Consider the following 25556-nt stretch of genomic DNA (forward strand, 5'->3'; position numbering starts at 1 on the left):
GCACGTTGGCAGAAAGGTTGGTTCCCCTCCTGCTTTAAACCCATTACAAAGCTCAACAGGACTCTGGGTCAGGTCCCTCTGCTCTGCCCTTGCACCCTCTGTCACCAACGTGCTCTGTTGGTGCAGAAATCTGTGACAATTTACATTTTAGGTGCTGATAAAACATCCTGAGAGCTGCTGCAGGACACAAAAGCGCAACATTCATCTGAAAAAATAAGGCTGGGTGTATTTTGCCTGAGGAAGTTTCTTCTCAAACAGTTTTTTTAGTTCTTCTGTCCTCTCCACACTTCTCAAAAAGCCTAAAATTGAGGACAGGGTCTTTAAACAATTCAATTATCTCAGGCCAGGTTGGATGGGGCTTGGAGCAACCTGGTCTAGTGGAAGGTGTCCCTGCCCATGAGATGCTCTTGAAGGCCCCTTCCAACCCAAACCATTCCATGATTCTAAGACTTCATGATTCTGTTTACTCCTGGTACAATTAACCATTATTCATTGTCCCTGTGGATAAGGATTAGGCCATCCAGTATTTCCCACAGCACATTAGAATTTATATCCAGTGCCTTTCCCCAGCCTGAAAAACGTCACCAAATTCCTCTGAATTCAACCCAAATTGCAACAGCTGATTAAAAACTGGATTTAAACCACTGGAGAAAGTCTGTGGGGCAGAGAGGCTGGATGAGCTGGACTTAGGGACCAGCAGTTCCTTGCTGTGCTCTACGTTTCCTTTATGGCCTGGGGCGAGTTCCACAGCATTTCCTTTCCTCTGCCTTGTACAGATGGTATCAGGCCCAACACATGGAGAGATGCTCAGATAGTGACTTTAAAGGGCCAGGGGAAAGACTGAGGCCAAAAATAATCTCACAGAGGTAGCTGAGGAAGGCTCACCTGCTCCCAACCCACCCTGCACAGCCACATTCCTGCTCTGAATCATGCACACGTTGAGCAATGAAGGTGGTTTTGGGGACAAATAGAACAGAGAGAGGCCGGTTAGCTCTGCTCTGCCTCTTATTAAGCCACTAAAACCAATCCAAATTCCTGCCCTTCGCAGAACATCCCTCAATGAATTGTAGCTGCCTCTCAATCAGGACAAGCCAAGTTCATCCCACATTGTCTTGACTAATCCCACGCCCATTCTGCCACTTGACAGCTCTCTGTGGCAGAGATCCCTTGATCCCTCATTTCTGACCTTATCCTGAGCTCTCTTAATGCCTTTCCAAGCTCCTCCTCAGGACTCTTTGCAAAGCAGGTGTTGCTCTGACTCCTCTGATGATGCTCTTGATTCTCAGATTCTCTTGCAAGCCCAGCTTCCTCCTTCTGTGACTTCTCTGATTTCTCATCCTTATTTTATGGGGACATCACCTTAAAAGCCATCAACTCAATAAAAAAGCTCTTGTAATGTGCCTTTCCCAGAATTTTTTACACCAGATGAGTTCACCCTGACACTGAAATAACCTCTATGCCTGGAATACTGAAATTTAAAGGCACCTGCTCACCTCTGCCAGTGGTTCCCCACATGAATCACTTAAAGACACCATGACCCAGCCCTGGAACCCTTCCCAGCTCTGCTGGGGGCTCTCCCTGGCTGGGGTAGTGTCACCACCTCCCCTGAAACAGAGGTGGTAGGCATGGGGCTGAGTCAGAAAAGAAAAAAACATTTTGCTCCTTCATCTCTGCTTATTTTCATTCAGATTCGATCTGGCCTTGAGGGAATTCTGTGGAACGAGGACTTCACCCAGGGCAGGGGAGTGAAAGTGGAGTGATGGACTCATTTTCCTCAGGGGTCACCACACACTGAGTTATTTGCAGGGACAAACCTGGGTGGTGCCACACACAGGTGCCAAATGAGTAGTGATGTGTGCTTTTGGATTTACATTTGGCAGCAGCCTTTGAACTTGCAAAAATAACAGATTCGTCTGCTCTCACAGACAAATTTAAGAAAAAATTATGTAATCTCTGTCTGTAAATCCAACATTTCTGCAGTGAAGAGGAGGGTGATCATCTTGCTTAAAATACTATTTTTTGGACACCTCTTCAGCTGTCATAAGTAAAAAGAGAGGAAGGTGTGGTTATCACACACAAATATTCAAATCATTAATTGAGATGTGATAATTTGAACACACCTGACCTATTCTATTCCTCCTCACATGAAATGAAAAACAGAAATTTAGAAAGATACAGGCAGGCTTGTCATCAGAACTCGACTACTGAAATAAAATGGGAATATCTAAAAGAAAACAATTAGGCAAACAACCCTCTCCACTGCTGCTCTTGCAGGGAGGAGGCAGGGAATGGTAATTCCTTGTCATGAATGAGGTGCTCATGTGCAGTCATGGCCTTTGGACTAGCTCCAATTGCCTTGTGGTAAAATGACGGAGCATTTAGCAACCTTCTCACACCCATGGACTATGAAAGACAGCTGATTCCCTGCCCTTCATAATCCCAACCAATTAATTTACCTTCTTTGATGTTGTTGCAGCAAACGTTCTGTTATCAGGTGCTCTTCAAGTGCGGCAGCTCTGCCCTGTTTCTCCTCACCCTTCTGATGGGCAAAAGAAATACTTGCCTTTGCCATGGAGATCCGTTGATTCCCAGTATCCATGGGAATCAGGGATTTGTTGCCAGCATATCGCTGTCAGAAATTCTTGCAGGGTTTTCATCAGTGTCACCTGTATCTGTAAGAATCGAGAATTCCCTGACACTTGGATTACCAGAAAAAATTAAAATGTATTCACTATCTGGCTATCCCCAAAATTTATTGTCCCCCTGTGATGCTTTTTTCAGCATTATTGTACACGTTCTGAGTCCCATTTTGGGATAAATCAAGCCCAAGACATCCTGAAACACATTGTGTTCCCTGGAAGCACCCTGTTTAATGAGCACCAGAGGTGGGATACGCCCACAGCCCCCACAGAAATTCAGGGTGAATAAAGGGTGAGAAAAATATTTCGTTAAAAAGCGTGGAACCCAAAATACAAAAAATTTACTACTTTTCTGGCCTTCTAGGAATGGGACCAGCAACTCTCAGGCCCAAAAGTCAGGGTTCCAGGCCAGTGGACACCTCTGGGCACTGGAGGTTCCTCATCCCTACTGTCACCAGCATGGGTTGAGGTCAAGGCTCTCCCAAACAACTCCTGAGGGTGGCAGAGGAGTTAAAACTACCCAGAGACCATTCCCAGAGGCAGTTTGGATACAATCAGTGGGTTTTGGCAGGAAAAAGAATCACAGGCCATTTTTTTTAGTCAGCTTCAGTGCCAGAGACTCGCCCTCAGCATCTCTGTACCTACCCACGGCAGGTGGTTGGAACGAGAGGATCTTGGACTTCCCTTGCAAAACAAATCATTCCACGATTCCATGGTCTTTAACTTTTTAGATACTCTGCAATATCAGTTTTAACCAACAAGTAACATCTCTTGCGGTTGAGATGTGCAGCAAAAGGCTGAAGGTGTTTGAAGAGACTGAAGGGTTTTGTGTAAAAATGTGACACTGAATTGTGGCATTGGTGGGGCAGGAGAAATCTGAGTAACCTGATGAAGGAAACTCCTCTTCCAAATGGATCCAGGAGTTCTCAGACTGAACCATTCTTTCCCAGCCTGGATCTGTCCAAACCCTTTTCAAAGTGCCTTCAGTCATTCAGTGCCTCAACCCAGGTCAAGTTCTACAGAATGGTCTTTGCTGTTGCTGGTCCATGGAAAATCCTCACATCAGAGCTGCACATCTGTATTCTCCAAGTTCAGCAGGAATTCTTATTCCAAGCTGGAAATGCTTGTTTTCCTCCAAAGTTTTGTGACGCTGTTCTGGAGAAATGTCTCATTCCCAGCGACCTTTTTGTAAGGTGGAAAAGAATGGAAATAGAGTCTGGGATGGGTGTTTGTTCCCCAGCTGTGAAACAGAATGGAATTAATGATTAATGGGATGAAATTTAACAAGTCCAAATAATGGATTCTGCACCTAAGATGGAGCAATGCCAGGCACAAGATAAACTGGGAGAGGAGGGACTGGAAACCAGTCCTGCAAAAGGAATCTGACAGGAATTCCATAGGGATCATCAGGGTGTCCTGGTAGCCGAGAGGACAAACCACATCCTGGGCTGTGTCCAGGGAGATTATCCCGCTGTGTCCAGCATTGCTGTGGCTTCCCCTAAACATTCTGTGCAATTCTGGGCCCCACAAATTAGGAGTGATGGGAATGTCCTTGAAGGTGTCCATGTGAGGGCAACAAAGCTGGAGAAGGGCAGGAAGGAACGTCCTTGAGGGCTCTGGGTTTGTCCAGTTTGGAGAAAAGGAGGTTGAGAGGGAGCCTCACTTCAGGTTCCTGAGGAGGTGAAGGGCAGAGGGATGTGCTGAGCTCTTCTCCCTGGGATCTAGGGATCTAGGGATCCCTAGGGATAGGACATGTGGGAAAGGGTCAAAGTTGTGACAGGGGAGGTGTAGACTGGACATCAGGAAGTGTTTTTTTACCAAGAGGGTGGTCACACACTGGAACAGCTTCTTGGAGAGGTGGTCAGTGCTTCAGGTCTATCAGAATCTGGATTTCAGAACATGCCTTAAATTCTGGTCAGCTCTGAATTGGTCAGGGACTTGGACTGGATGGGCATTTTAGGAACTGAAAATTCTGGTCTAGTCTAATTTATTCCAACCTAATCTTATCCAGTCTATTTAGGACAGCTGGCTCTTCCTCTGCCCAGATTTCACCACACTTTCTGTAAAGAACCCCAAAACGCCAAGGGTGGAGCCCAAACAGACCAGGAAGCAAAGCCACAACCTCATGTGGCTACGCCAAGGTAAATGCCCTGCCACCACCACCCCAGTGATTCACCAGGAAATAAAAACCAGGGGACACTTTTGCATCATGGAAATGGCAGGAAAATTTTGTTGGCTCCGGGATTAAGATGTCAACAGGAACAAGCCCAAATCCTCAGACTAAAGTAGAGCTCAGGGCTGCTTCTTTCCAGCTGAACAGTGGGATAAGGAGCAGGCAGCATCCTGAGGACAGCCAGGGACGTAGGAGGCAAGGAGATGATGCAGACACTTTGTGAAGGTGGTTGGTGAAGGGTGAATGGGCTGCTCTGCTCTGCCCCACATGACAGGGCTCTCTGTCCAAGAGGAGCCCAAGAGGAGGAGGATCTCATCCGTTTCATCAGTATCAGGTTCAGAATCATGGAATTGGGGCAGACCTGAAGTATCATCCAGTTCCAACCCCCTGCCGTGGACAGGGACATCTTCCACTATCCCAGGTTGCTCCAAGCCCCGTCCACCCTGGTCTTGGACACTTCCAGGGATGGGGCAGCCACAGCTTCTCTGGAAAACCTGTGCCAGGGCCTCCCCACCCTCCCAGGGAAGCATTTCTTCCCAATATCCCATCTAACCCTGCCCTCTGGCAGTGGGAAGTCATTCCCCTTGTCCAGCCACTCCCGATCTTTGTCCTAAGTCCCTCTCCAGCTCTCCTGGAGCCTCCTCAGGTACTAGGAGGGGCTCTAAGGTCACTCTGAAGCTTCTCTTCTCCAGACTCTACAGTCCCAACCCTCTGGGCCTTTTGATTTATTTAATAGGATATTAAGGCAAACAGATCCCACACATCACAACCAAGTGAACATTCCACTTATGTCACCCTTATTTTCCTTGTCACCTCCCTCCAACCCCATCCAGGCAGAGCAGCCATGAGACCTGGGAGTGCTTTCAGCAGAAATAACTTGTACATTTTACTCTTGCGTTACTCACAGGTGGAATAATTTTCAAACCTGCCCAGTTCTCCCCCAGACCAGTGGAGATGTTACCTGGGCACGTCTTACTCCATCATCCACTTCTACCACTCCAAATCTTGGGAGTTATCCAAACATGGATTGCCAAGGCACTGGCACTGGCAAAATAGTGGAGTGTGGAAGAGCTGGATTCATCTGTTCCCAGACCTGAGCACTGTCCATAAACTCTTATTTTCAGCTGCTGGGGGTACTTGCAATCCTGGAATCCCAAATGAGGCCTTACCCAACATCCTTGGATGACAGGACAGCTATCCAGGATGGATAGATGGGCACTGGAGGCTGAGGGGATTAAAGGTTTTCCTGGAATGTTACTGCTGGGAAGGTCATAAAGCCTTTCCACTCAAGTGTCTGGCAAAAACACTGCTTATATTCACTTCAAACCAGCTTTTACTTCAGTGTCTCCATCCCAATTTCCCAGTCATGGACATGGATTAGTTCTCCACCCTTGAGAGCTCCCAGGCTGGCACTAAACCTGGAACATTTATATGGAGAATTGAAGGACTGTTTTTCTCTAGTTGCCACCATTTTTCTTATCTCAGCCTGTTCTTCCCTGCTGTTGAGCGTGTCCATATTTGGGAATCCTTTCTCCTTCCGCTAAGAAATCCCGTCTCTTTTAGAATCATGGAAAGGTTTGGACTGGAAGGGACCTTAGAGACCATTTAGTTCCAATCCCCTGCCATGGGCAGGGACACCTTCCACTATCCCAGGTTGCTTCAAGCCCCGTCCAACCCAGCCTGGAACACTTCCAAGGATGGGAGAGCTGCAACTTCTCTGGGCAACCTATTCCAGTGTTTCATCTCTCTCACAGAGAAAAATTTCTTCCCAAATTCTAATGTAAATCCTCTTTTAGTTCAAAACCATTTCCCTTTTGTCCTATCACCATCTGCCTGTGTGAAAAGCCGCTCTCCCTCTTTATTAAATCTTCCCTTTTAGCTTCATATTCCATCCATTCTCATCTCCCTGTGATCCTCTGGAGGGGAATTCAGGTCCCTCAGGCAAAGGTGGGGAAATGCACCCAGTGTTGCGAGTGTGGCCTTGTTGGTGCCTTGCACAACATCCCTGCACTGTCCCTACTGACACAGCCCCAACCACAACACCTTTTCTACGCTCCATCAGGTGCCTGACAGAGATTCCACCCAGGATCATCCAAGAATTCCCGCGTCTTTCATCTCCCAATCATTTCCAGGTGACCTCCTCATTTACCGTATAACTGACTTATTACGGTGGACGATCCTATTTAATCCATGACTTGCATCCAAGCCACCTGGTTGTTTACGATATCCTGATCCTTCCTGGAATTGCTGGGGCTCCCTGAATTTGTACTACTGGTAAATTCCATCCTATTTGGCATCTTTCAAGGTCTTAACAGAAAATATTAAGCAAGAGCACTCCAAAAGTGAGGAATGGCACTGATGATTTTCCCCAGGCTCATATCCCACTCCCAACACTTTAAATATTTCCAGCTCCTCCACTCCAAGCCTTTAAAAAATTCTCACTCATCTTAATTCAACTTAATTTCCATCTGTGCCATCTTAATAAATATTCCTACATTATCCTGTGTTATTTCTTTGCTGAACTTGTGAAAATCTGACTTTACTAACATTAAAGCAACACAGATAACATTGGATTTTAAGTCTTTTCCTGTTTTTTTATTATTTTCCTTCCTTCAAACCCTGTTTTTAATCCTGGCAGTCTATCAAGGTCAGACAGTGGCTGTTACCCCTCCTCTTTTTAATTTAGGTGCTAAATTCTGACCTCATGATTCTGCCTTGACCAATTTATGAACACTGGGAGTGGACCTGGACCTGTTGCTCTGTATCTCAGTTCTCCAAGAGTTCTGGGATGGAAAACATGCTATCCTGCTTTGTCCCAGCTTGAATACACTGAATTTTTTTGTTCCACCTCAGTTGTGGTTGTTTCTTTATCTGGACACCTTTTTCCATGCTGTCTTTACCCCCAAAATCAAAAGCATTTTATATATTGAATAAACAAGTGGTTAATTTAATATTCAGTTTTCATCTATCACTACTTTATTTTGCCTCTCAACTTAAAGGCTAAATAATTTTTACATAATATTTAAATAACTTTAAATAATTCATTTTAAATAAATGAATAAATAACATTCAATGTCTTTCTCAAGATCTAAGTAATTTTGACTATTGCAAATTTTTACTTTATATATTTCTTAACCTCCCTCACATTGTTTTGTCTGCTGCTTCGTTTTTCCACCATTCTTTTAGACTTCCCTCTCATTCCTGGAATAATTTGAAATTATTCACACATTTCAGGCCACGGTTACTCTGTCTAGAATTTTTTTTGCCACTTTTCCTCTTTTTTATGGAAAAAAGCAAAGAGGTTTCTGAATCTTTGATTTCAGTGAACCACAAGCTTTATACTTTGCATCCATGTCCTTGAACTCCCAGTTCACTCCTCCTTTTTCTGGACATCAACAAATATGCCTGGATAACAACATATTTATCTATATATCAACCATATATCAACATTTATCTGTTTAGCTGAAACTGAATCATCCCAAAATTCAGCTGGATGAGGGGACAATACTGTTCCAAGTGTGTTAGGCTCCTGATCCCAGAAATCTGGGTGTGCCACCTTATTACTGCAACCTTAGGGTGTATCACCATGTCCCGCAGCCGTAGGGAGGAGGAGAGAAGATCCAGCAGGCAGGAATTGTGCAGCAAGATTGATCTATTTAATTATTTTACAAACTCTTTTATAGACTTTTTTCTTCATAGTCTAATTGGACAAAGGATCAGCCACCCCTTGGGGTGATTGGCCAAAATCCTAAAACATCCGTTGTCAAAATAGTTTTCTACTGTACTATAAACAAGACTTTTCAAGGCTGCAGGTGTTTGGTTGTTTACATAACTCTGCTGCCTCTTCTGTGAGAGAGAAAAGTCTCACACGGGCTTAGAAAATAGCAAGAAAATCCTTGCTAGCAGCATTTTTGTATCTACACCACCCCAAAACCATCTCAGCAGGGAGGGGAGAGATGGGGGAAGAAGGAAAGACACGATTGGTCTGTGGTGTAGGAGGCTAAAAGGAGCTGGAGTCATATTAAATCAAAATTAATTGGAAGAGTCAAACTGCTCTGGAATTACGTAGGATACCCAGAAGTAGGACAACAAATGGAAAGAGCATTGGATGTGGTCATTGAAGTTGGACACGTGGATGGATGAGGAAGGAGCTTGGTCCTGCTGGGAAGGATTGGCAAAATTCAAGGAAAGTCCAGAGTTGGAAGGGACCCACAAGGATCATTGAGTCCAGCTCCTGGCCCTGCACAGGACACTCCAAGAACCCCAGTGTGTGCCTGAGAGTTGTTCTGTCAAGGAACGGCAGCCCACAGACCCCCTGTGTCCTAAGCTGTGTCCCCACGATGTGAGCTGCAGGTGAGGGGGGAATTCTGCCCCCTGCTCCACTCTGGTGAGATCCTGCTTGGAGCACCACATCCAGCTCTGAAGTCCAACAGCAGAAGGACGTGGAGCTGCTGGAGCGAGCCCAGAGGAAGCCATGGAGATGCTGCAAGGGCTGGAGCCCCTCTGCTCTGGAGCCAGGCTGGGAGAGCTGGGAATGTCCAGCCTGGAGAAGAGAAGGCTCCAGGGAGACCTCAGAGCCCCTTGCAGTGCCTAAAGGGGCTCCAGGAGAGCTGGAGAGGGACTTGGGACAAGGGATAGAGGGACAGGACAAGGGCAAATGGCTTTAAAATGACAGAGGGAAGGTTTAGATCAGATATTGGAAGAAAGTCTTCTTTGTGAGGGTGGTTGATGCTCAGCCACACAGGCTGCCCAGAGAAGCTGTGGCTGCCTCATCCCTGGAAGTGTTCCAGGCCAGGCTGGATGGGGCTTGGAGCAACCTGGGATACTGGAAGGTGTCCTTGCCCATGGCAGTGAGTTGGAACAAGATGGTTTTTAAGGCTCCTTCCAACACAAGCCACTCTATGATTCCATGACAAAACACACATTTACTATGAAGAGGCCTCTGGGTGACCTCATCTCCACCCTTGCAAGGTTCCTTTTAAAGCCAGTGAAGGGAAGCAGGTAATCCCCAGTGCCATCCATTTTTTGATGAGGCTTTTGTCTGACGAAATTTGAATCTGTCTGCCTGACTGGAAAAAGAAACTGCTCCAGTGAGTTACCAGGAGCCATCTATGGTAGAGAAGAAAGGCTGAACTTAGGTCAGATGATTCCCACTCGGGATTTTTTGTCCTGCTTCAATCTGTTTGTGACTGCAAAATTTCAAAGGTTATTTCTGCTGCATCTTCTGCTAATTGGTGCTCCTACAACTTTATGCCTTGACCATACAGACCCTGATGATGGGAATTGCTTCCTTGTCATGCTATTCCTGTTACTGCACTGGATCCCCATGGCAACATCCACCACGGGCTATTTTTACTACTTAGCAGGGGTTACTTACTTAGATTGGCTCATCCAGATCTGTATCTGGTGACAGACTTTGCTGCCAACGTGTCAGTCAAAGGCACTGCTAATGATGCTGAAGGTTGACAAAGTGATGCCAGGCACTTCTCAGTCACAGACTCGGTGACAGTCCCTGGGTTTGACAAGTGACAAGTTCACAGGGAGGATTCTGTTTCCTTTCTCTGCACAACCAAAGTCGATAAAGAGGGAAAATCTTCCTGATAAAGGGAAGGAAGTAGCTCTGTAACCAGCCAGTCTCTGCATTTTGTCCTTGTACTGCAAAATGTTGATAAGAGATCAACAGGGCCATCCTCTGATTAAAGTGTGGAGAAAGACACTGGACGCTCCCAGCCAACAGCAGCCCCCAGGAATATTCCCAGCATCCTTCAGCCTTGGCTTTTTTAGTGTTTAAGCATTGGAAAAGGGAAGTGGTGGAGTCACCATCCCTGGAAGTGTTCAAAAAACCATGTGGGTCTGGCACTTGAGGACATGGTTTAATGGTGAACATGGTGGTGGTTGGACTTGGTGATCTCAGAGGTCTTTTCCAACTTTTAAGAATCCCATTATTCTAAATCATCCAAATTTCAGATGGAAAAATCACATGGCCACAGGTGCCCTACATGATGGAGTGTGGATTTATGGGTCACATGGGCTTTCCTGTAGGGTTGGCAGCAGCTGTCACTGGGATGGAAAAGGGAATCACACCGGAACGATGGACACAAGAGGTTTTCATCGGACCACACATCCAGGTTGTGTCCATGCTGGTCTTCAAAAGGGAGCAGGATCCATTCTCTGATCCTGATCACAACTGTCACAGCTTGCGCCTGAATTTCTCATCCTTCCAACCAGAGCAACCTTTCTGGAAACATCCTTGGTCCTTGCTATGCCTCAGCGTGTGCCTGGACATTCCCTGGAACAGATCCAGGGGGTTCAGGCCATAACACACCCTGTTACACTTCCTAGGCAGCTCTCAAGTCCATGGTAGGACTGATAAATCTTAAAGGAAGCCTGAAATGCCTGAATTGTGGATATTCATCCCTCTGGGGTCCAACCCAGAGTCACATCTTGGACATTCTTGCTGTTTTCAGAAAATGTTTGAGGGACCTACATTCCCAGGGTGGACCAAACACAGCTGGATAGGTGATGCCTGAAGGAATTGTCCTCAATCCTGCAACTGCAAGAAGAGGAGCCTGAGCAACCTGGTCCAGTGGAAGGTGTCCCTGCCCATGGCTGGGAGATTGGATGAGATGAGATTTAGGGGCTCTTCCAACCCAAACCATTCCATGAGTCAATGATTCCAACCTCCAGATAATCACATCCCTGGACTCCCTGCTTTTCTCTCAGAGCACTGAACACAACTCATGTCTTTTTGTAAAAATCCAGCAAGTCTGGAAGGGTTCCTCCCATCCTTAGGAGCACCTGCTTTTTAGCCTCAGGATTAGTGAGCTTAAGCCAGAATTTGGGAGATGCGAGTACAGTTCCCTTCTCTGCTTGGAGAGGTTCAACTTCTCACCTCATATCTTCAGACAGGGGGTGCAAAGCAGCAAAATGAAGCTCAGACACAGAAAAAAAAGGAGTAAGAGCTCTTTAGAGATTGAATCAGAGCTGTGAATCTGGATTTTTTTTTTTTTTTTTGGATACTCCCCATGGAGGAGAAACATTTAATATCCAACACCCCCTGGAAGACAGACCTAAAGAGCTCCTCAGAGGAGGATGCTCACACTTTCACCCCTCTCCAGCCCAACAAAACCTGATCTCCTTCCTGCTCAGTGGCAGAATTTCATCAGGAGGGTGGAGACCAACTCCACCCCAACAAGCCCAAAGTCTTGTTGTCGACACACACCCGTGAGAGGTGGAACTTCCATTGGATCATCAAACATCGCTGCAGCCACGGGCACGGGCAGAGAGGTTCCCCGCTACTGAGTCACACATGAAGATGGTGGAGCCCTCCAAAAAGTCCCCTGGCAAAAGTTCTACCCCCCTGGAATCACAGGAGCTGAACTCAAGGTGACTCAGTGTAATGATCAACAGTATCTGTATTTTCCTGCAGTTGTCACCAGCGTACTTGGAAATCTGGTATCTGGAAAATAAACTCCATCCTGCAAATCAGCTCCCAGGAAAGACATTGATGTCAGGTAGATTGATGCCGTGGTTATCACGACATGACCGTGGTGTCAAATAGGCTTGGTTGGTGTTTGTATCATGGCAGATGGATCTGTTCTGTTTATTCCTGGAACTGACGAGGAGAAGGCTCTGGGGTGACCTTATTGTGAGCTCTCAGTAGCTGAAGTGGGGCTCCAAGAGAGCTGGAGAGGGATTTTGGACAAGGGAATGGAGTGTCAGGACAAGGGGGAATGGCTTCAAACTGAAAGAGATGGGGTTTTATGGGATACTGGGAAAAAATTCTTCCCTGTGAGGGTAGTGAGGCCCTGGCATGGGTTGCTCAGAGAAGCTGTGGCTGCCCCATCCCTGGGAGTGTCCAAGGCCAGGTTGGATGGAGCTTGCATCCACCTGGGATAGTGGAAGGTGTCCCTGCCCATGGCAGGGGATTGAAACTGGATGATCTTGAAAGTCCCTTTCAACCAAAACCATTCTGCAATTCTATGGAATGGCCCAAGAGCTGGACAATGTAGGAGAGCAGGTGGTGAAACAGAGGGAGTTCAGAGAAGGACCATCAGAAGGATTAAAGCCTTGGAGAACCAATTTTCCAGAGAAGGAGACAAAGAGCCCACCAAAATCTGTCCAAGGGATATCCCAGACAAAATACATTTCTATGGAGAAGAGGAAAATTGCAACAGTGAGAAATTAAATTTAGTAGAGGGGTGTAATGAGAGCCACTGGCTGTAGGGACCCCATAAATCAGAGCAGAAATATGTTACACAGGACTAATTTCACATGTGGCCGATAACCAACAACTGGAACAGCTTAGCAAAGCTTGGTGTTCACTCCCTGCCACAGAACACCTCATAAAAATTGGGAGTTTATCATTCAAAAAAGAATTAACTGTAAGGGAAGTTAGAGCAGGTGAAGCACGTCACCTTCTTGCCTGTAAACACCGAATTTCTGTCATCTGCCTTGTCTGGTATTTGTGATAAGCAGAGAGGGATTATATCTCGCTATATCACCTTATAAATTAGAACAGTCTCCCAGGGACAGGCTGGGAGAGGGTTTGGATTGATCCCACTGAGAATTTCTGAAGGCTTTTGGCACACAAACTTTTCTCCCTACGCACCACGCCTCGCTGATATTCTCAGCTCTCCAGACCTGAAGTGACATTTCAACCGAAGTCCCTTCTGGCTCCTGTCAGTCAGAGCTCAAAACCTTTCCCAGGGCTTATTCCACCCCTGACAGAGTCAGAAGGGAATTTTTAGGGCCTCCTGAGTCATGAAAGCTGTCTAAGCCTTACCTAACTGCTCTGTCAAACCACAGTTTTCACACATTTATCAGGCTTAAAGCAGGTCAGGTTTCTTCTCTGCATTTGCTTACAGAAATAATCCCAATTTTTCTAGCATTTAAGATCCAACTTCAACTTCCAGTCTCATTTAAAGCAGGCTTGTCTTAACTCTGCTGATCTAAAAGGGACCAGTGTTTTCCAGTGTCATCTTTTGGAGTGAATCCTGTTGTCTCAGTCTCCCCATTAATTGCTGTCTATTGGGTTTTTTCCATCAAGATCCCATTTTTTTCTTGACAGTGCCAGTGGAATTCCACCTGGGAAGCCAAGAGGGTGTTGCCACTTCCAAAATCAACCTCCCTCCCACCTCAACAGACATTTGGACACCACTCATGGTTGTTTGTGTTGGGTTTTGGGTTTGTTTCCAGGACTCCATCTCTCCATAGGCTCCTGATTATCTTTAATCAACGAATACCTTAAAGGTAACAGACCTTAAAGGTCTTTCCTTTCCTCCACAGTTTTACTGGAACACTCCCAAATTCTCTTTCCCTGAAGTCTGGCACTGCTGCACACTCAGCCCCTCTGCCCTGGTGTTTTCCCAGTGTTCTGATTTATGGAAAGATTTCCAACCTTTCCAAGCCTTTAAGACAGAGTTAAGACAGTGGTTAAGTATTTATATCCCTATTTCTTCAACCACACTGATTTATCCCAAAAAAACCCTCCATATGGAATGATTTTCAGGTAGGAGAGGATGTCTCCATGGACATTTCCACTCCACAACCCACCAAGCAGCTTTACTGTGCCAATCCCATTGTGCTTTCCCATTGAGGCACAACCACCCGGAATGCTGAAAGTGCTGGATCTTTTCCAGTTTCATGGCTGTTAATTAGGATATTGCTTAAATGTGCCTTGAGCTGCCCAGTTCCAAGCAAGGATCTAGATGTAACCAGGTCTGGTGGCTTTCACCGAGTGGATTTTTTTCCTGTGTGCCCAGAAAGTTGTTTGATTCAGGTTTTTTTATGTGCCTGGTCTCTGACAGCACAGGAAGATAAAATAAAGGATAGTTTTCACTCTCGTAGAGGAAGATCAGGGTGTAGGTCTTTCTCTCCCTTTCCCACAGCTCTGTCAGCTTTGTGTCATCCGTGGCTGTGGAAATTTTCATTAGCAACATTTCTCAGGTTGCTGGGAACCATCCTCCAGCTGGGAAGAAGGAGAGGCTGCTGGGAATGGCAGCAATTCTCACGTGTGTTGTCATAACAAGTCTGTGACAGGCAAAGTACCTCATTAAAACACCTTCAGCTCACCTCATCAAAACACCTTCAACTCACCTCATCTCCATCCCTAAAATCTCCAAGTGCTTTGGCTTATTCAGCTGTTTTATGGGAAATTGCACAACGCTGGGGTTTTCCAATTTGGATCACAACAAACCCAACGAAAAGTCTATCAGCTTTTCCTGTGAAATATAAAATACCAGTGGCTCAGTCCAAAGGGGGAAGTAAATCATTTCTCCCCAGCTCCAAGCATTTGAAGCTGGCTCCCCAAATATGGGATAAGATGCAAAATAAATTATGATGTTTGAAAGGGTTGCCTTGATGTGGATAAAGTGAAATTTGTTATCAGGAAGGTGCCGGAGTGGGGAAATTGTTCCATGTTGGGTTTATTTCCCAGCTTCAGGATAGAATTTGGTGAATAATTGACAGCTTTCCAAAGGAAGGCTGAGCATCCTGCTTTGCCAGCATGACCCAGGACCTGAAACCACGACTTATCCCAATTCCAGACTTGGAAGTACCATATCCCACTGGCCTCCAAGTGACTCCCATGCCCAGCAGCTCAATTAATAACCAAGGGATCCAGAAATCAGGCTTGGTTTTGAACTGCATTTGGGAAAACAAATATCTTTGGGCAACCTCAGTCATGCCAGCCCATGAAATCATTTCTCCAAAGCACGTGAAAGCCCAGCCTGCTGTCACTTGCCTCTTGACCGTGGTTGGCCAGTGCAACCAGTGTGACACAAGCCAGCTCTGGGCTCATGGAGCCAGGCTGGAAGGAGCAAACACACCTTGGTCACATTCCCCATCCAAGCCCTGGCACGGGGCCACACCTTGCAGTGCCAGCCGTGTTTTTCCTTTTCCATGGGACCAGCCCCGGGACATAAACCTGGGGAAGAGCCGAGGCATGGCAGGAGTCTGCTCATTGCGGTGATGTCACCTCATCAGGGAACTTGTTCCTCTGCAAATCCCAATCCAGACTGGAGCTGGGCTCTCCCCTGATCACCCCGAGGGAATCCGCCCACAGGATCAACAACAGGTGGTGGAGGGTGGGAAAACATATAAAGCTCCCTGGGAGCAGCTCCTTGGATCTGTCCTGGCTGCCTGGATCTGCTCTCAGCATGAAGAAGCTCCTGGTTGGATTCCTGCTGGGCCTGGCATTCGTGGAGTTGGGTAAGAGCTCCTCATTCCCAACGCTCCAGGGACCCCCTGGGAAATTCCTGGGAGGGGAGGGAGGGGAAAGACCTGGTAACCCCCAGGTAGGGGCAATGATGCCTTTTGTACTGAAGAAGGTCAAAGGGTGAAATGGGAAAGGGGAGATGCATTCCTGGTGGGAAGAGCTGTGATGCCTGGCTGGGAGCGACGCTCATCCTTCAGATACCTGTCACCCATACCCAGGGATGGAGGGGACAACCACAAGGCACAGGGCAGGACCAGCCTGGGAAAGAGCCTGAAGTGCCAGCCTCTACCTAAGCTGCCAACCTCTCCCTTCAGAAATGGGATGGGATATGCTCATCCCGAGCTCCTGCCATCCCTAAAACCTCCCAGCTGGCTACTGGAAGTGCTGAAAGCCAGAAGGTGAAACTTCAATATAGATAAGGATGAGGGTATGAGAAATAACTTCAAGGACATTGGAAAGGTTTATTAAACCCCCAGCTCCAGGATTTTCCCTTATTTCAGGAGATAGGTGGGAATGGGAAATTCCCCTGGGTCTGTGATGGGTCTGGATCTTGGGTAAGCTGGCAGCAGGGTTTGGTCATTGCTGTGTCCTTCCTGCATCTGGATGTGACCAACTTCAGCTGCCTGGAACAGCCATTCCAGGGATGACACCAACCCAGAGGGGTTTAACCTACAGCCCATGGGCTCCAGAGATCCTCAGGCTGCTTCCATGGGACCCTGAAAGACCTCAAAGGAAAGGCAGCCTGGGCAGGGATCAAACTTATCTCCATCTGGTGCTTTGTCTTGGATTTAATGGAATTTCTGAGAAACCACCCAAGGTGTCAAAGAATTTTATTTTTTTGCTTTATAGCTGAAATCAGGCAGAAGTAAAATTTTTGGGATGATCCAGAGGGAAGTAGCTGGTCTAGGCACCCCTCTTGCAGCTGAGGGACGTGTCTGTGACCATTTATACTCCCAAGGTTGGATATGAAGGGATGGAAGGTCCTGTTGGACAGTGAGGAACAGGGAATTATTGGCTCAGATCAGGACACAGAGCTGTCCCTGTTTGGTTCTTCTGTCCTGGTTCTTACGGATTTGGGCTTTCCTCTTCCATGCAACCTTCCCACAAAACCCGTGTCCTCTAAATGCCCCACCCAGAGTCAGTGGAAGATGAGGGGGTTGAGGTTTTCCTTCCTTAAACCTGCTTTTAACTGGGATTAATTCCCCCAATGCACTTCCCTGCTCATCCATGAAAATTCTGAGGTTTGGAAATGGAAACCACCTCACCCCAAGGGTTTCAGAGCAGTTTCTCAAGTGCCTTAAGCCAGAACTGCTCCATCCATCCACCCATCCTACACATCCACAGACATCCAAATGATTGTTGATAATGTGTTACCTCTGTTAAAATATAAACAGCCTCTCGTGGATCATTGGGAAGGGATCTAGTGAGGTCCTGAGCTGGGATAAACAGGGATAGCTCCACCACCCTGTTTACAGGGAGTATAGCCACAAGAACATTGAAATACTCCCAGGAAGAAATCCTTTTTATTTCTGCAAAGAGACAAAGAAAAGTTTTGCGCCCTGTAGGCTCTACCCCACAGCTGAATTTTCCAAGGGAGCTCCTACGAGGAGTAGATGCCTTAAAAATTCCTTCTGAAGTCAGGTGCTCAAACAAATGCCTTCAAAAATATTTATCCTTATCACAAAGCCCCAGAGGTTCCTCTGTGACAGCAGAACGGGAACAAAAACATAGCGTCGGTGTGAATTTTTACCAATAGATGGCACTGGACGCTTTCAGGATGCTTTTCAGCAGCTGGAAGGAGGGTAGGATAGAAAATCTCAAACCGGGCTGGATTTTGTCACCAAGCCACACCAGCAGGAATTTGGAAAATCCACACTCTCAGTATCTGCTGGCTGTGGATGGATAGGGCTCACACTGAGATTTTTGAGAGCTGCTGTGACCAAGATTTGCATATTTAGAGATGTCCCTCCCTCGGGTGGCAGCCAGCGAGGGTCCGTACAGCACCTCTTTGAAAAGCAGCAGTAGCCCCTGATGAAAGTGGTTGTGAGGCCACACTCAGCCCTCAGGATCTCTGGTACAGCTCTGAAATTGAAATCCTGCTCTCAGTTACTGATTCCTGCAGAATTTCCCTCAAACAAGCAGGAAGGAGCTGTTGCTGTGAGGGGAGGGATGGGGAACTGCCACTGTCACGGCTTGGGAATGCTGCTGTCAGCAGAAGGAGCTGGTTTTTACAATCATGGAATATCCTGATTTGGAAGGGACCCACAAGGGTCATCAAAGTCCGACTCCTGGCCCCACACAGGCCATCCCAACAATCCCACCCTGTACTTGAGAGCATTGTCCTGAACTCTTGATGCCATGCTGGGAAGCTCATTCCAGTGCCTGACTACCCTCTGGGGGAAGAACCTTTTCCTGATATCCAGCCTAAACCTGCCCTGACACAGCTTCAGGCCATTCCCTTGGATCCCGCCACTGGTCACAGAGAGATCGGTGCTGCCCCTCCACTTCCCCTCAGAAGGAAGCTGTAGATCCCAAAAAGTCTCCCCACAGCCTCCTCTTCTCCAGGCTGACTTCTTACAGAGGATGCTCAGACCTACCAAAACTCCTCAAGGAACAGATCCCTCTAAATCCCTGCTCTTTTCTGGGCTGCTGAGCCCCCAAAGTCGTGCTCAGGCCCAGCTCCTGCAACACCACCCTTGTCCTCCAGTGCTGCGATTTGGTCTTTCCCCTCTGGCATATCCAAGCTTTGCCAGTGCCTCCGGATGTGCTTAATTTTGGACACTGCTGCATTTCAGTCGGGAAGCTGCAGATTTGGGTCTGTTTTCTCTACTTTGTCACCTCAAAGCCTTTCTGTCCCCTCTGCAGCCCAGTCCCTACGATGTTACACGTGCAAGGAGCCCACAGACATTTCCCAGTGCAAGACAGCCACCGTGTGTCCCCCAAAAGCCACCGTGTGCACCACGACGCTGCACTCCGTGGAGACAGGTGAGTCCCAACGCTCTCCCTGAGGGATCCCAGGGAGAAATCCAAGAATTCCATGATGGGTTGGGTTGGAAGGGAGCTTCGAGATCATTGAATTCCAAGCTCCCACATTCCACTATCCCAGGTTGCTCCAAACCCCATCCAGCCTGGCCTTGGACACTTCCAGGGATCCAGGGGCAGCCACAGCTTCTCTGGGCGAACTGCCAGGGCCTCCCCACCCTCCCAGCCAAGAATTCCTCCCCAGTATCCCACCTAACTTTACCCTATTCCAGTTTAAAGCCCTTCCCTGTGTCCTGTCCCTCCATCCCTTGTCCACAGTCCCTCTCCAGCTCTCCTGGAGCCCCTTTAGGCACTGGAAGGGGCTCTGAGGTCTCCTTGGAGCCTTCCCTTCTCCAGGCTGGACATTCCCAGCTCTCCCAGCCTGGCTCCAGAGCAGAGGGGCTCCAGCCCTTGGAACATCTCCATGGCCTTCTCTGGACCTGTTCCAACAGGTCCATGTCTTTCTTCCACTCAGGACCTCAGAGCTGGAGGAAGCTCTGCAGGTGGGATCTCACCTGAGCAGAGAGAGGGGGAGAATCACCTCCCTCAACCTGCTGGCCATGCTTCCCTCTCCCCATCCCAGTCCCAGCTTGGATTATCCTTTAACGTGTCTATAAAAATCCAGGTGAAATTATCCCAGTTTAAAGAGGGAAGGAGAGAAATCCATCAGATTTGGAGCCTCACAGTGAAGTATCAGGACTCACTGCACTTACTCCCTCTGTGTTGTCTTTCCTACCCCAATACCTTTATGGACCCTGAATTTATAGATGGTGCAAACATCTACAGGGACTTGTGTCCCTTGTCCATGCTGGAATGATTTTGGAAGGAGCAGGAGGGTGAGTGAGAGTCAGCACTGAGAAATGGCAGACCTGTTCCCACAAAAACTAGAGGTCCCCACGGATTAGGGATGTCTAACACCTCCTCTGTCAGTGTTTCTCGATCCCATTTCCTTTTCCCATTTCTCCCCTCTCCAATCCGCCTCTCCCAGGTTATCCCTTTTTTGGCAACATCACCGTGACCAGGGACTGTGAGGAGGAATGCCTCTCCTACGATGGGATAGGGGCAACCAGGCCCAAGTCCTGCTGCTACACTGACCTGTGCACGGATGACACCAAGAACAGCAGTGGGCTGAGGAGTAGCTCGGCAGTGCTGAGCCTGGTGGCCATGGTGGCCGGAGCAGTCCTCCAGGGCTCCCTGTGAGGTCACAAGTCTCCCAGCTCCAGGCAGAAGCCCACCACTCTCCCTGCCAAGCTGCCTCATGAACTCTTAGATGCTTTGGGAATGTCCTTCTTCGCTGACGTGTGGCTTCACCCCATCTCCAACGCTGGATTCAAGCAAAGAGTTTGGACACCTGGACTTAAACCCCTCAAATCTCCAGTTTCCAGCTGTTTAAGCAGATGTTCCTCACCTTCAGCTGCTTCTGGTCCTCAGGACCCACAGAGAATGGGTTGGGTTGGAAGGAACCTTCATGATCATCCAGTTCCAACCCCCTGCCATGGGCAGGGACACCTTCCACTATCCCAGGTTGCTCCAAGCCCCATCCAACCCGGCCTGGAACAATTCCAGGGATGGGGCAGCCACAGCTTCAGCTTCTCTGGGCAACCTGTGCCACGTCCTGAGCAAGAGGAGCAGATGGATCTGGGCCCAGTTACTTCCTGCCCATCAGGGTGTGGGTGGCAACTGCAGATAGCTGGCACTTGATTCCAAGGATAAGCTAAGAAATGAGTTCAGAAGGGCTCAACTTCCCTGTGGGAATGGGATGGATTTCTGGAAAGCTCAGAACACTCCCTGGACTGACATGCCAGGGTAGGTCAGACCTGCAAACCCAACTTTCCAAGTTTGGCCAGACAAATACTACCCCACCCTCAGCCTCTGCCTGAGCTCAAGTTGGAGTCGGAGCTCCCAGATTTCCCTTTCCAGGTGTTTTAAAGACTATTCCAAGTAAATTCTTCTGTTGCTCTGCCATCCCTTCTGAGCAAAAACTGCAGGATAGGAAAAGTAATGGTTAGCCCAGACCCTCAACTCTGGGAAAAATCTGTTGAAAGTGCTGGGATCCCAGCTGGGATTTGCTTGGAGTAGCTGTAGGATTGATTCTAACATAAAAGCATCTGGAGTGGAAGCAGATATGAATGAGCCAGGTGTGCCCAGCTCACAGAGATCCAGGGAATTTGCCATTCCCTCTGTTCCTATTGCCAGGGACCATCCAGAGGATCGGGAAGCAAAAGGAGAATGGAGCATGGATACACCCCATGCACCATCCTTGTGTCTTCATGGCACCCCTGCAACCTCCTCTGTAGCAAAGTCTATTTTTCCTCCATTTTTTTTTTCCTTTTTCCACTCTGTTTCCCTAAGAAACCAAATCAGGGCGGCTCTTTTTCCTCCTTGCACTGAGGGAATTGTTTCTCAAGGTCTGTCTCAGTACCATTTAGAAGAAAATGCTTGGCAATTTTGCATTCCTTGGCAGAGGTCCCTGTGAGCTCAGGAGGATGATGAGCTCTTTTTCCTGGAGGTGAAACCCTCAGAGCTCCACTAAAACACTGACAACTTCCCTGAGACCCCCTGGCAATGCTGAGATCTACAGGGCAAAAATGCCATGGAGAGGATAATAATTGGAAGTTACTCCAATCCCGGTATTCCACCCACCCTCGCAGACACTGAGCTCCAGCCCCTGCTTCCCACTCGTCTGTTCTGTTTTTCCCTGCTCCAAAACCAGTCGGATGTGTCAGGCCAGAAGCAAAACTCCATCCCTGCCATCCTCAGAGCTCATTCCTTTTTTTATCCTGGCTTCCAGCTCTATCTCCAGTGGCCTTTCCATGTTTTCTGCAGCATCCTGCGCTCTGCTTTCCACGTATGCATGGGGCAGGGTCTGGATATAGAGGGACTGGGAGGGTGAGGGTTCCCTTCTGGGTGAGAATTTCATAAATAAAGTTGGATTCTCCGGTTTTCAGCCTGCAGCATCTTTTTTTTGTGCTCGATATTCCCATGGGAAAGGAGTGTGGGGCAGCACAAGGTGCAGGGAGGGGGTTTCTGGCTGGTTTTCCAGCTCCCAAACTGTCCTGTGCCAGACCGGGGGAAAACTGCACACAAGGACAAGCAAGGAAGTGGAAGAATCCTCCTTGAAAGAGCCATCTTTAAGGCTATCCCTGCCAGAAAAGGAGGCAGAGAAGGGTCTGCAAAGGCAAAATACAGTCCAGTGTGACAGGAAGCTCTTTTGGGATATGCACTGGGAGAACTGGGGGGTTTCAAGGAGCAAAAGAGAAAGGGCCTGAGCTCAGCATCGAGGCCAACAGGAGGCTGGGAGTGACAATTCTGTGCTGCAAAGATGCTCCAAGTGGGGACTGTGCCCTTGTGTCACCAGAGCTGGCTGTGAGCTCCCGGCCCCTCCCGGCCTCTTGTCACCCAGGACTTACCTGCCAACGTGGCCACAAGTTTCTGTGGGAGCTAAAACAGAATCAAAAGCAGATTTTTATCTTCAAAACACCTCTAATCCATTTCTTGATTAGGAGAGGTGACAAGCCCTTCACACAGCGGTACAAAATGGCCTTTTTTGCATTACAAGTGACCTGTTCACACTGCGGCAGCCACAAGGGTGAACAGGCCTCACTGGGAGCACTTAAAACAATCGAATTTGCTGTTTCTTTGGTTATTGCTGTTATTTATCCCTCCCTTTTCTCCTTAGGAGTTAAACCCAGCGAGTGCCACTGCCCCAGGAAGTGCAGGAGATTCAAAGGCCTGGCCGGACTTTTGCGTCACTGGGTCGAGTGGACACAGGGAGGGAGAAGTTTAAATATAGGCTGGAGAAAATAGAACAGAGGAAAATGTGTCTCCAAAGGGCTGGAAAAAGACCTGCAACCTCTCGGCCCTGCCGGGTGAGGCTTCGCAGTAGGCGGAATCCAGGGCTGATGTTGCTCTGCTGAAGGATTTTTCTTGTCTGTCTGAGGGTTTCTGCTTCCCAGCGCATCCAGAGATTTTATCTCCAGATTTGAGGGTATTCCTTGGTGCCTTATGCTTCATCTGGCCAAAAAAACCTGCATTTTCCATCATCTTCCAGCCCTCCTGCAAATGTGGGGCAGCCCTAGAGATGTGCACAATCCTGGAATGGTTTGGATAGGAAGGAACTTAAAGATCATCAAATTCCAACCCCCTGCCACAGGCAGGGACACCTTCCACTATCCCAGGCTGCTCTGAGCCCCATCCAACCTGGCCTTGAACACTTCCAGGGATGGGGCAGCCACAAATTCTCTGGGCAATCTCTGCCAAGGCCTCCCCACCTTCACAGGGAGGAATTTTTTCCTGATCTGCACCTCCTGCTTCCAGTTACAAACCTGAAGTGCTTTTGTCCACCCAGAAATTTGAGAGTAAAGAACAACAGAGGCTCATCTGTGAGGATATTCCAGCTGGGATACCCTGTTGAGTCCCACCTCCATCAGGAATTTGTGTCTGCCTTGAGTAGCCTTTCCTTGTGGGCTCCACGACTCTTGGAGGTGGGGTGGGCATTCCAAAAAATAATTCCTCGTTGGAAACACGCAACACTCACCTTGGATTTGAACAGCAGGAGGAGCCAGGTTCAGTCCTGGTTTGCCCTGGGCAGAATTCCCACAGAAGCATCACAGGAACAGCAGGATTAATATTTAGAGGACTGGGTTTTCCAGCAGGGATCATTTCCAGTTGCTTTCCACAGCAGGATACTGGTCAGACCATGAGTGGTGGTTGTTATCCCAGCATGCCCTGATTGCAGAGGTGGGAAACACCAGGAGCTGTTTGGCTGCTTCATTCTTTAAAATTTTTATATATTTTATCGTCTTTGGGAGTGAGAGAGTGAAAAAAAACCCCACACAGCCCTCTTGGAACACACATTAAACGTGAAAGAAAGAGAGATGAGACAAGGGCAGAAATTATTGCAACATTCCAAGAGCAGGAAAAAGAAGGGGATATTTTTTGCAGTCGGGACATTGCATGTAAAACAGAGCTCTGATGTCATCAAATACAGAGAGGACTTGTAGTTCTTACTAAAAATACTTATCTAGAATATAAATATACATTAGAGTGTAGCTGCGAGGCTTCTGGAGAGCTCTGCCACAGCCTTGTATTTACAGAGAGGGATTTAAATGTTTAATTCTGCACCCTCAAAGGAAAGTCACTCCATCTGAAGGAGTTATTAATTATGGAATGCGCCTGGCAGCACTGAAGTACAGCAGCAGTGATATCATTTTCAGTATCACTCCCAAATTATTTCTCATCTCAAACCTATCATGTGCACTTTTTTCCGGTCTTAAAATAGAGCTATTTTTCCATATTAGGGTTTGGAGGGCTTGGAGCATCTGCCTCTGACACGGCAGCACATCCTCTCTTGGACATCTTCATTTTTCTCCTGCGTGACTCTTGCATCCCTAATTCCAGAGGAACACAGAAGCCTCTTTCCCTCTTTATTCTCTACAGCCCCAGGCCTGAAAACAAAGCCTAAAAATGAGGTGAAAAGAACCTTTCGTTGTCAGCAGCAGATGTGTTGAGGGGGAAGGAAGTTGAGCACAGCATGGGGGTTGGGATCTTAATTTAGAAAAGTCATTTTGGGTCACTTGGATAGGAGAGAGATGCTCAGAGTGTTGTAAAAGGCTGGGGTAGATGGTCTGGGTGGGCTCCACCTCTGGCACAGACCTGGGACCGTACTCTGCACATTCCCATCAGGTTTGAAAACGCACAGGATGTGCTTTAATCCTTCTGTGTTTTAATCCTTCTCCTTTAATCCTTCTGGTCTGGGTCCTGATCCCCTTTCCCCCCTCAGCCCCCATTGGACAGATGGGAATTGTCACACCTTGGTAGCTCCAGGCATGGTCCAACCACACATCTTTAGGACTGAGTTTAAAATTTCTGAATATCCTTAGTAAATGGAGTCGGTGCAGGATGCTGTGCCTTGAGGGGAAACAATTTTTCACCGGTCCCTGGTTGGGCAAATTGCTGAAATCCATGAGATCCAACACATTACAGGGAACTGAAAGCCAAAATATATGAAATCCATGAATCAGAGTCCCAAAAACCTGATCCAGAATCTGAACATAAATACTACAGGCTGCCTTTGGCCAGCAGGTCTCTCAGTGGAATCATGGAATGGTTTGGGTTGGATGAGTCTGTAAAAATCATCAAATTCCAACCTCTCTGCCATGGGACACCTTCCACTATCCCAGTTTGCTCCAAGCCCTGTCCAACACAGCCTTGAACACTTCCAAGGATGGGGCAGCCACAACTTCTGTGGGCAACCTGTGCCAGGGCCTCCCCGCCTTCCCAGCAAAGAATTTCTCCCCAGTATCCCACTTATCCCTGCCCTCTGTCGGTGGGAAGCCATTCCCTGTGTCCTGGCAATCCAGGCCTGTGTAATACAAGGGGTGAATATGTTTTCCATGTCTTCAGGTCTTCCCTGCCCATTCCAAGGACAGTTTGATGTGTCCTCAGTCACACCAGCAGTGACACCCCTGTACTGAGGCACAGTTCCAATCTTGTTTTGATGCAC

General features: G+C 47.8%; 1 protein-coding gene across 1 annotated transcript; it reads left to right on the forward strand.

Moving 5' to 3' along the window:
• Nucleotides 1-15628: 15628 nt before the first annotated feature.
• LOC138106040 (ly6/PLAUR domain-containing protein 2-like) lies at nt 15629-21998 on the forward strand. The gene is made up of 3 exons (XM_069006063.1): nt 15629-16023; nt 18896-19015; nt 20040-21998. The coding sequence occupies exons 1-3, from the start codon at nt 15972-15974 to the stop codon at nt 20249-20251; spliced, it is 384 nt and encodes a 127-aa protein (XP_068862164.1). The 5' UTR covers nt 15629-15971; the 3' UTR covers nt 20252-21998.
• The last annotated feature ends 3558 nt before the right edge of the window (nt 21999-25556 follow it).

This window comes from Aphelocoma coerulescens, chromosome 2 (assembly GCF_041296385.1).
Source record: "Aphelocoma coerulescens isolate FSJ_1873_10779 chromosome 2, UR_Acoe_1.0, whole genome shotgun sequence".
NCBI lineage: Eukaryota > Metazoa > Chordata > Aves > Passeriformes > Corvidae > Aphelocoma > Aphelocoma coerulescens.

Excerpts from the sequence above, each read along its gene's own strand:
- LOC138106040 (XM_069006063.1), top strand. The coding sequence starts at position 15,972 with ATGAAGAAGCTCCTGGTTGGATTCCTGCTGGGCCTGGCATTCGTGGAG. Across the intron at positions 16,024-18,895 it reads CCTGGCATTCGTGGAGTTGG|CCCAGTCCCTACGATGTTAC; the intron begins GTAAGAGCTCCT and ends TCCCCTCTGCAG. Across the intron at positions 19,016-20,039 it reads GCTGCACTCCGTGGAGACAG|GTTATCCCTTTTTTGGCAAC; the intron begins GTGAGTCCCAAC and ends CGCCTCTCCCAG.